This window comes from Ixodes scapularis, unplaced genomic scaffold, assembly GCF_016920785.2.
Source record: "Ixodes scapularis isolate PalLabHiFi unplaced genomic scaffold, ASM1692078v2 PGA_scaffold6__148_contigs__length_123643588, whole genome shotgun sequence".
NCBI classification, from domain to species: Eukaryota; Metazoa; Arthropoda; class Arachnida; order Ixodida; family Ixodidae; genus Ixodes; species Ixodes scapularis.
In genome coordinates this window covers 43400930-43412219 of record NW_024609881.1, presented here as the reverse complement: position 1 = coordinate 43412219, position 11290 = coordinate 43400930, and the positions used below count along the sequence as shown (strand labels likewise).

At 43.8% G+C, this 11290-nt stretch overlaps 1 protein-coding gene across 1 annotated transcript in view; it reads left to right on the top strand.

The window, feature by feature from the left end:
- Window positions 1-11290, top strand: part of LOC8033077 (MAM and LDL-receptor class A domain-containing protein 2) — a 217299-nt gene that overhangs the window by 12069 nt on the left and 193940 nt on the right. The window contains exon 4 of the mRNA XM_040210498.3: window positions 3642-3732. Coding sequence (XP_040066432.1) covers window positions 3642-3732 — 91 coding nt within the window. The remainder of the gene's footprint in view (window positions 1-3641; window positions 3733-11290) is intronic.

The following is an 11290-nucleotide window of genomic DNA, read 5'->3' as shown; positions in this document are numbered from 1 at the left end:
GGCAACACTGTGTCTGTATTTGCAAAACAGTTTCTGTGACATTGAAATCGTTCAATAAACATTAGCTACCAGTTAGCTCATGCCCTGTGTGTGTGTTTCTCCGAATTTGTCCTGTCGTGTTTCGCGCATTCTGTTGCATCATGCAGATCGCCACTGCTTTGCGCCTTTCGAAAACTGTACATTTCAGCTTAGTATCAATCAGGAAGTTTTCTCTCGTGCAGAAAATTTGTTGACGTTCCTGGTCAAAGAAGCTAGAACTTAATCAAAATCAGTCTTAGGCCAGATGGGCCTAAGACTGATGGGATCTCGTTTAAAATGCCCCATTTCTAAAAAAATAGCAAAAGCGCTTTTCTCCGTTTTTATTTTAGCTGAAGTGTAAATGTTTTACTTCTGGCAAAGACATCAAGCAAAAAGAAAAAGCAACTTGGCGGTGTTTTTTAACCTGCGTGTCTAGCAAATTATTACTTTGAAATTTCCTGACTTTTCCCTGACCACTGCAGAGGCGGTTAAATATATAAGACCATTACAACACAAGGCAGTGAGCATTGAGCACTGTGAGGATCACTTTGCACGGGCCTAATCCAACTTGCATATTCCGAAATATTCGGGTTCGTCAAATCCGTATTAAGTGAGCACTTTCTTGCCACCGACATCGTCAGTGAAGAGGCCACTTCCGGACTCACTATGAAAACACGATGCTCGACCACACACGTTAATAACCAAATGGCTGCATGGCCGCCAGATGCACAATTTTGCATATTTTTGGCTTACGGCTTAGATGGTATTGGGGTCTGCAGCTTTCCTATTTGTTACTAAATCTAGTAGCTCTAACTGGATCTAGCCTAGTGTCGCGCCCTCAATTCTAATCCAATCCAGAGCTTCGACTGGATTTGTCAGCTGCTTCCTTTGCATGGAGTAGTACACTCTACACCGGGTGAGCAGAGCCCGCGCTCCGCCCTAAGCAGAATGTATTGCTTGTTTTTCTGCCCCCAAGTCCTCAATTGCCTTTGCTCAGGGCACCCGATAGCGTTTCCGGCTCATTTTTTCTGACTGGGCTCGCTTTTTGACAATATTCCTGACAATTCCCTGATTTTTCCTGCGAATTAAAATTTCGCTGACAATTCCCGGTTTTCCCGGTTGCTAGACACCCTGCAAGTTAGCCTATCGCAGCTCGGAGTACGGGGAGCGCTCGCGAATAAACACCCAAGGATCCCTGGTTTAATTCTCACCCCTGCCCGTTTTTATCTAAATGAGCGTCGTACAGACGTGCGGTCCTGTATCATCACTGCGTGACGCACGCTAGTGGTCCCAGGCTAGTTGTGGTACTGTACCGAACAAATTTCTTATCTGCAGTGGAGACTTCCCCCACCCACCTGAAACAGAATGCAACGCGTGGCTTTTTTATAAATAGGTGGGTGTTAGCCTGCAGAATATTGATGAGAGTATAAGGGAGAAGAATCTGTCATGAATGTCTGAACAATGGTATGCTAGTCTACTTCAACCCAGTGTCTGATGAAGCAATTGGATGCAAGTTCTGTGGCCAATGCATTGCGGCTCCTAATTTACCGTAGTTTAATTTTGTTTTCGCCTTGCATATTGCCTAGACTTACCAGACATGTCGATATCAAAGCCGGCAGAAGAAAAAGTTCAACTCACATTTGGTTCTTGGCAACACTTGAAGCTGTCGCTTCAGTTGTGGCCAAATTGTGGTCACTTGAAAAAATCTTAAGTGCTTTTGAAGAACTCTAAGTTAAGTTCGTGCAGTAAATTCAGTTGTCACACTTAACTTGGACTAAAGTAACTGTAAAGCGCATTTGTTTAAAAAAAAAATATGCGCTGCGATTTCCGCCTGTTACAGGGACGGCGCCAGGATGTTCATAATGGGGGGGGGGGGGGGGGGCAGTGCGGAGGCGAACCAAATTGGGGGGGGGGAAGTTGCTCTGGGGAGCTGTCGCCCACGGGCTTATCAAGATAGCTTATGCGGTGTGCTTATTGAAAAGGGAAATGCGAAGACACGAGAAGGAAGAAGGGGGGGGGGGGGGTATCACAGCAGGGACGTCTACCCCCTGTGCTCCGACTCACAACCAGATTTTGCTTCCTTTTCTGAGACAGTCCGGAATTCCCCATGACCTCTACTTTAACTCCTCTTCGTTCACATCTCCGGTCTCCGCTGAAGATAAGCACCACAGAGCGGAATACGGAGAGAAAAGCCAGCAGGCGTCACAAAGGGGAGCTGCTTTTTCAAAAGCGCTCGATAGCTTACTCGCCCGCGGTACGACTTCCAGCGTCTGGAAGTTAATAGGAAAAAAATATAAAAGATATGAACGGCTCTAAAGTCTGCACACTCGTTACGCTGGCTCTTCAAGCCGACGTCGTAGGCAATTATTTGTGTACAAAGCTGCTTCATCCTGGATAGCAGAAGAAATTTTAGGAGAGGCGCCCGCCACTCTTCGCCTCCCCTTGGCGCCGTCCCTGGCCTGTTAACTGTCCAAAGCTTCGTCACATCGACGTCGGCTTCCCCGACCTGATAAGTGGCGAGCGAGGCTCATGTGAGCCCGCCGATGACGTCAGTTTCTCTAGTTATTTTTCTCCGCTCTGGCACTCTCCTACGCTAAGCACGCCGCAACGGGTGGGGCTACGTCAAATTGTCAATATGAAATTACGATTTTCCTACTAATAAGACCAGTGATATATCCTTTAGGCGCCATTAAAACGTTTAGCTTTTTTACAGGAAAGGATCTCTTCAGCTTCCCTTCAACTCAGTTGACCAATTGACTACTGAAGCTCACATAGTCACAGTTCCTGTGGCATCATAAGGGTTGTGAGAATAGTTGTATTTTGAAATTCTAGGTTTTCGAATAATAAGTGATTTTGTGTTTGTTTCGCAATGGAATGCTGAATTCATACTTTTGCAAGTGCTGATCGGGGCGGGTTATCTCCGTTGACTGCGCCCATAACCGAACACCGTTGCACTGCAGAGAAGCAATGCCCGGGTCTCGCCTAGCCGCAGCGCAGCCGTGTGGTTAGGAGAAAAGCGCATCTCCAAGCGCGATAGTGGACATTAGCTCCTGGTGTGTTAAAAAACAACGAAAACATTATGAATGTAGATATCTACATTGCAGTCACTTTTTTAAACTAAAATGTGGCTGCAGGGATCAAACTGCAGGGTCCAAACAACCTGCAGTCATTATTTGTGCTTTTTTTTTGCAAATTCGAGAATGCAGAAAATATTTTTTCATATCGCAAGCAGATGTTTAAATCCCTTGATTCGGTATAGCTGGGAATGAATATAGGTTTATGTATTGGGTAAATTCGTTGTTTACTTGCCACCCCAATGCAAGCACTAAGCATTCCCACGTCACGGTCCATAATATATCGTAGTTATGTTAAAATTGACTGAGTATTGAAGCGGACCAGCGGAAGCTTGGGAACAGCCTTGGCGTGTTCATCTAGAGCTTTGTTTAGGCATGGTGCAATAGTAGTAAAAGACTTGGAGAAACTGTGTATGATATTCGATTAGAAAGTATTTGCCCGAAACCACTGTTCACTTCGAATTCGCTTAGAATTCAAAATTCACTAATGCTTGCAATGCATCAATTAACATGACATTATGCGATGTACGTGCTCTTCATTCGCTGCAGATTGTCATCACCGTGGCAAGCGAGCGCCTCGGCGTGTACGAGGCCTTCGCACTCGACGACGTCACTCTCCAAGATGGCCCATGTACTCCAGGTGCTAAAGCTTTTCGTTGCTTATGAACATAAGTTATCGGTTCATATTCAACTTTGATCAAAATGGCATGTTATTGATTTTACAAGTTCACGCGTTGCGCGAAAGCAGCCGATATCTTTCTCAGGAGGGAGTGCTTACATCCAGCATATTATGTATTACAAAAAACAAAGGCTTCAGCAGCGATTAACGCTCTAGGTTTGGGTGGCTCAAACATTTCGATATTGAGAAACACTCATCTTGATTCACTCATGGTAAAAAAAAAAAAAAAAAAAAAAAAAACCTCCAGGAAGTGATGCAAAGGCTGCGCAATTAGCGCTAAAATGCTTACGGTTCTACATCTGGAACGTTTTGGCAAAATTCGGAAAAATTGTATCAGCATTGCCTTGAAAAATAATTTCACTTTATTATATGATGTAAAAACTCTTCCTTTCTCTAAAGGTCTGATTAAAATGTGGCTGGTATAAATGACAGCCTTCAACATTCTGACTTTTTTATACTTTGAGATTTAGCAAGGATGTTCGGATATTGTAACAATATTTATATGGATATTGTAACAATATTTCGGATATTGTAACAATATTTCGGATATTGTAACAATATTTATAGGATAAATATATCCTAGGTCTATATTTTTATATCTACTCTACTGTTTAGTTCTCACCTTTTTACAGGTTCCGTCTGTGTCATGAAGCAGTAAATGAAGTAAATTAAAACTAAATTAGGTAGAGCAGTGGGTGGAAACTCTTGAAGAAATTTAATGAGTTTGGCAGGATTTTAAGGAGGCATATTTATCATTCACATGCCAAATTTTTTATCATGCAGTTTTAAAATATGAATTATGTACCTAATAAAATGTGCGTTTTTACCTCAATTAAACATTGCAGTTTGATGAGCCTTTAGGACTTCAATGAAGAAGTATTGATTTAGGTGCTTGAGATAAATCTGTTATAATATTATTTTCATGAAATACTGCAAAATCTTGTTACTTCAAAGTCATAAATGCTAGGAAAAATTTCACTCTAAATCAGCAGTGTTCCGAGATAAGTGAGGCACTGATTTTCACTTCCCTGATAACGTATTATTGTGCATCCCTTCCGGCAATCGTTCTAATTGCCTTGACACTCGCACGGCGCGCGGCATCGTGGGGAGTACAAAATGACATCAAGAAAATGATCAGCAAGCAACACTCATAAGAATTAACATTGTCGCGGGCTCAAAAAGACGCAGAACATTTAAGATGTTTTTTTTTTATTTTATTTTTGAGTGTTTTTGAATCGCTGTTTTGTTGTCAGCCAATGTTCGGAGGACCAATTCATCGTTTTGCTGTGCCCTGTCTTTTTTTAAAATAATTTTTGTTGACAAGATTTTGAGGTCTCTTCAATTTCATTGTTTGTGATCATTCCATCAGTAAGAAATATATTCACTTCATCGATATATCGACATAGCCGAGGACATGGGCGTACCAACCGGGGGGGGGGGGGGGGGGGGCAAGGGCTTGCCCCTTAGTTCTCAGAGTGGGGGAGGGGGGGGGGGGACAAGGCATGTGTGTTGCCCCCCTGAAAAAGCCGCCACTGGGCACGGCAAATACTAGCCGGCGGTGCCACAGGCATACCAAGGGACCGCCCCGGCCATGGGGGGGGGGGGGGGCTCTGGTTTGCCCCCCCCCCCCCCCCCCCCACTCAAAAACACGTTGGTACGCTACTGGCCGAGGAGTTTGTGTTAACGAGGGTTCACTGTTATGATTTGGTTTACCTTTTACTTTATGGCTGAAGTAACCATTCTCAGCCGTTCATACTGTCCTTCAAAAACTAGCCTCTTGTTTTTGTGGCTGGTGTTTCTATCCTAAACAGCTAGTTTTGTCTTGAGAGAATGAAGCGTGGTGTGCAATGGACGCTAATGAAAAATCGCATTGAAGTGTGAAGGCAACTAGTCAACGTCTTATAGGGGGACGGCTCAACACATAAATCTTAACATATAGACAATATTTGCAGTAGTACAAACGAAAGTGTAGTGTTTTCTTATGCTCCCGAAGTTGTTTATGTTGTTATAAAATGGATTTGGCTCCTTCAAAAGATATTTCAAAATGGTTCAGACCGATTGCGTTGCTGTCCCACCCTCAACATTCATGCAGTAAGGCAGTGCATAAGTCTAACACTCCTTTCAAACAATGATGCGCATATAACAGTCGTTGGCAGCAGGTTATGGGCCAATAAATATCCCAGATCCTCTAATATAATACTTAAATTGCAAGAACCACTTGACTCAGAGGGAGGTATGGTCAAGAAAATTCGGGAGCTCGAGGAACCCCTCGGGCAACCCTTGGGAAACCTGGGCTCATATGAATCGAGTTTGGTAATCTATAGCTGAAAATATTTTCATGACACCTGGTTATATATTAGATATTCGCGTCTCCAGCTCGTTGCTCGTCCTCCCGCGGCGGAAACGGGAAGCGCTCTAGTGAGGGTCCCTCGATTCTCCTGCCCAGCGGGCACGACGGAACTGCTCGCGATCATGGCTCGCGAAATGCCATTTTCGAATGCAAACAACACGCTTCAATGTCCTAATGCAGTGCTGCGGCCGGTATGAGATTGTACCTTATTAGAGAGTTTTAGTATTGCGTATAGAAGCAAGCACTTTGCGTTTGCGTTAGGGCAGCGTGCTCCATGTTGCGCGTGCTCATCGTTGCCTTGCTCCGATCCAAGACCGCAATTTTGGGCTCCGCGCACGCGCAGCGTTGAACACGCAAAACTAACGCAAACACACAGCGCTTGCGCTCGCTCGTATAGGCAATACTAAACCTCACTACTGTTTCACCAGGTTCGAAGGCCTACGAAACGTGCTGCAGTGAGCAGACGCGCAGGCAGGTAGGCGTTCCTTCGAACTGGAAAGGCGGAGATTGGCAAAACGACGTCGAGCAAGTACGAAAGTAAATAACTGTAAAAAATAGAGTAGTAATTAAAAAAAATCCGTTCTTGTTTTGTTTTGTTTTCGGGGGGGAGGGGGGGGGGGAGGGAAGGGGGGGAGGGGGGAGGGGGGATTTGGTCTGGAAGGATATTGGCGGCGACTTTGAAAGTTTTGGTAATTGTCAAAATTCGCTGTTTTCATAGCACCCCCACTTAATCTAATTTTACATGAATTTCTCACATTAGCTAGAATGCTATTATTGATTTTAGACTTTATTTATTTTATAACTTGGTAATTAAAAATGCTGCAATTGGCACCAGTGATGATAATTAGCACACTTTAGGTTCTCATACTTGTTCGCACGTTTGAAATTAAATTATAAGCAACTAATTATTTTAGAGCTTGAAAAATTGCGTAATAAAGTATCTTTGACTGGCAACAGAAAGAATAAAACAAACTCGACACAAGGGACGATAAGTTTGTTTTATTCTTTCTGTCGGAAGTCAATGTTACCAACACGCTTTTCAGTTAATGTAAAATATCTTAATTTTAATATTTATGTTAATATTAATACAAATCGGGGTAATGTTTGCCCCCCATTTGACGCTACGATCACAAAAATACGCCATTTAACCATAATAGTCTTTCCCAAAAGGTATACTCTTGTTTTCTTTTTAACACATGAAAACCTCTGACATCGTTATCAAGATAGGCAAACAGTCAGACACTGGATGCAATATAAACTCCTATGCATCACGCGCTGCTTTAAAAACACGCACACTTCAGCTGCCTGACTCGGATTCCGTCTTTGAATTTTTCTAGTGACAACAGCGTTTCTTAATTCATACGTTTTGTGAACATATTGTATAAATTGGATATATTCTGTTCCTCTGGTGCTGGGAAAAATGTTAAAAAAATTAATTATCTAAATACACAACAAGCCATTGAAAGTCCCGTAGTTCATTATTTCATATGACAATTATGTGAGCGAGGAAAGGTAACAGAAACGCACAAATATCAGCACTGATTTTTGCAACAAATAATAATATTCTATGTTACCTCTGAGGTGTAGGAAAGACCCTGTCTTTAAAGGGATGAAAGTTTCCGCGAACAACTTCTTGAACTAAATAATTACGGTGTGAGACACATTTTGAGTTATGAAAGAATCTGAAATTAAGACCTACACCGAGAAATTAAATCCAAAGGTTAGTTTCGGTTTCGCTACGGAATTAAAACGTACCTCCTGGCCTAAATATTACGCTAAACACCGTTTTTGCTTCCAGGATAAAGAGGTGACCTGCGCTCATAACAACCTAGATTTCTAGCATTACCAGGAATAATTTGTGTCGCCCATTGAAGCCAGAACTCTAGACAGGCTCAGCTGCGGCACGCATCTCCGACCCTCACTAAACCCGCCATTTTGGAAAACGAGTGGCGCCACCTATAGTGAATTGAAGTCGCGAATAGTTCTTGAAATTCTGGGTTGGAAGCGTGCTGGTCTTTTGAGGACCCAAACACATTGGGGGGAAGAGTAGGGTGGTTAGCACATAGAGGAGCGATGGCTGATCGGCGATCCTTCCAAGAAAACTGACTTCTTCATTGGAAGACTTTACTGTACATACAGGGTGTTTCAGCTAATTTGTGCCAAGACTTAACAATGAAAGGCCGTCCAAAAACTTCCCCGTGACTAATGCACTAGTACCCCTCAGTGTGCGCCTGTGTTAGTGGGTGTTTGTTGATTGGCGTCACCGCGGACCCCGAGCTGTGCGGATTCTCCCACGCATGGCTGTCTGTGCGTTGCTTTCCATATTGTAAAAAAGGCGTCCGGGTGGTTGAGTCGAGCCCGGGGATGTTTGGACCCTTCAGTGTCCCAGGGTGAGGCAATACACAACGGCGGGCGCCGCTTCCCATAGATGTGGTCCTGGTAAGGCGGGGCCAGCATGATTCAGTCAGTCGCCTCTTCACGTATTTACTCTTTTTCTTCTTTCCTCCTAGTCTTCTTTTCACTTTCACACTCTTTGCCGTCGAGGGCTAACCCTGGGTAGCGATGGACCTCTGTCTTGACCCACACTTAGTTATAGTTTCCAGACAGTGACGTCTCCATCAAACCCCTTTTTTGTGGTGCGTTACCCAAGCCACCGTTGAGCTCGGTAATGGGTGGTGGACTGCGGATTCCGAACACTATTTGCCCTCTTATTGAGCCTCACCCCCGCCCACCCCTCACCCCCCAAAGCCTGTTCATGGCACGCTCTTAAGGGTCGCTGCTTTGAACAAAAAAACATTGGAAAAGTTCTGGCGGTAGAATCCTTTACCAAGGTTTTTTCTTGTTCATTCTCCTGATAAAAAAACTCAATTGCGAAGATGTCACCTTTTGTTGTAGCAAAGTGCTAGAGCACATTGTAAAATTTTCCTGCAAGGAAAAAAACAACTTTACTTTGAAGACTTCTTGTCACCCCAAAAAACCCCTAAACCCCAAAAAACAAAGTAAAGAACTACTCAACCTGACCACCATTGCTGGCGTGAAGGTGTCGTTTAGTCCTCAACGCACACTTAACACTATTCGTGGAGCCCTTTTTGAGGATGACGTTTTTCGCAAGAGTTAAGAGGAGCTCCTCGAAATGCTCAAAATTCTCTGTGTTGTAGCTGTGAAACACGTCACGTTTCAGATAATCATGAACAAATTCCTTAAAAGTACGTTATTTTGACTTGAAAATACGCACTCCCAAAGACCATCAAGATAGGACACCTGAGCTGCCGCATCCGCCAAGCTTATGTCCCCATCCCCCAGCGGTGCTTTCGTTGTCAACATTTTGGTCGCGGAGCACGCAGCTTTTGGGGAAAGGAGACACGTGCAAAGTGTGGCAAACACGGACGTGTTTTTGTAATTTCTGAAAAGGCTGTGGCCCACTAAGTTAATTGTGATGAACTACACCCCGAAAATTTCCGTACCTGTCCCTCCTGAAAAGAAAAAAAAAGAAGCTTTTTTTTTCAAAGTGAAGGAACATGTTTGTTATCTTGAAGCGAAGAAGTGGTTTTTCTTTGTGTCAAAGAGGATTTTTGCTGATGTGGTTAGCAGGGGCTCTGTGCCACGCTCGAAATCGAGGATCATCCAGGCCCCTCCAGAGCTTTTGGCTGCCGACCTCATGGCCCTGACTTTACGGCAGGACAGCAGCAGCTTCCTTCAGCCTTAAATGTTAGCTCGAGGGCGGCTCCCCCATCCAAGGACAGGCCGGCAGCAGCCGTGCCTTCCTTTCTCTTACGTCCCCTCCTATGGAGTGAATGTGAGTTTCCTGCTCTTGTACGTTTGAGAGGGCCCACTCGCCGAAGAAGTGGCATAGTGCCAATGCAGCTCTTGTGAAAGGCGAGAGCCACGTGAACTTCGGTGGCCCCTTGCCCAATTTGTCTGCCACCCCTCCAGCCGATTGTGGTCGGGGTTCAGACCCCCCCCCCCCCTTTCTTACTTCGCGCCAAGCCTTACCAGCTTTGTATATGTTGCAACGGACACTTCTCAGGAGGTGGAGATGCCGACAAATGTTGACATTCTGTCCAATCCTGGATCCGAATAGGTGGTCATATAATGAAAAACACCTTCTCGGAAATCTTAATTGTAGCGGCCGTAATATGGCCATGTGTTACGCCTAGATTTTGGTTGCTCTCCATAGTTTTATTTTTAACTGAATTTAATTTATTTATATTTCCATACAAACACACCTTTTAATAAACGACAATTAAGTTAAATAACTGTCGTGGTATTTTAAGAAATATTGATGCTGTTAATTATTTTATGGATGAGCTCTGGCCCTTCAATCTTGCCTTGAAATATTCCAATCTTCACTCTAATTGTTTTTACATTTTAAGACGTCATCAGGTGTTTAGAAATGATTGCTCCACGTGGAACCCCTTCTGTTGGTGTTGTGCAGTGTGGAGCTGCTTACTTTCAAACTTCCCTCTGCACACCATTGAAAGCTGTTGCAGTACGTCTCCTCCTGGACAACCTGTAACAGTGCTTCCTTTGTACTTACCGTCTAATGTTCCTTTAAACCACTCAGAGCTGCGCGCACCCGTAGGAGAGCTTCAGAAATCTTTTTTTTTTTCTTAATTCTGAGAGCCTTTAACGCCCATCATTTTATGTGAAGCAGCACCCATTAGGACTTCCGTGATTGTCTGATTGAACGTCTTGTATTGTCTTTCGGGCTGTGCTCTCTTAACGTTAGAGATAACATTTTTAGTGTGGCAGACAAATGATTCAGATCTATCGACCTTTGTATTTCTTCCCATTCATTACTTCTTAGATTTTTATGGAAGGCGCTTATATCCTTTTTGGAAGCGATAATTATCATAATGTTTTAGAGAGTACTGCCCAATTGCTATAGTCTTAGAGCAAGTTCCTAGGTGGAAGATAAAGAAGGCTGACTGGGCACTTTTTAATCTTCACTCCACTTCATTATTTTATCTTCATTCTTTTACGTTTCCTGAAAATGCTAGGCGCTATCTCACTGGGCATATACTGAGGGGTGGTCAGCAGCCTGTTCCATCAACATCGGATCATGTATGGTCAAAATGTAAACCTTGGGGGAACGAGGAGTGTGTCGCAACCCTGGCATATCAAAACAAGGCGTAGGGAAGATTTCGCAGATATTCACATCACAGAATT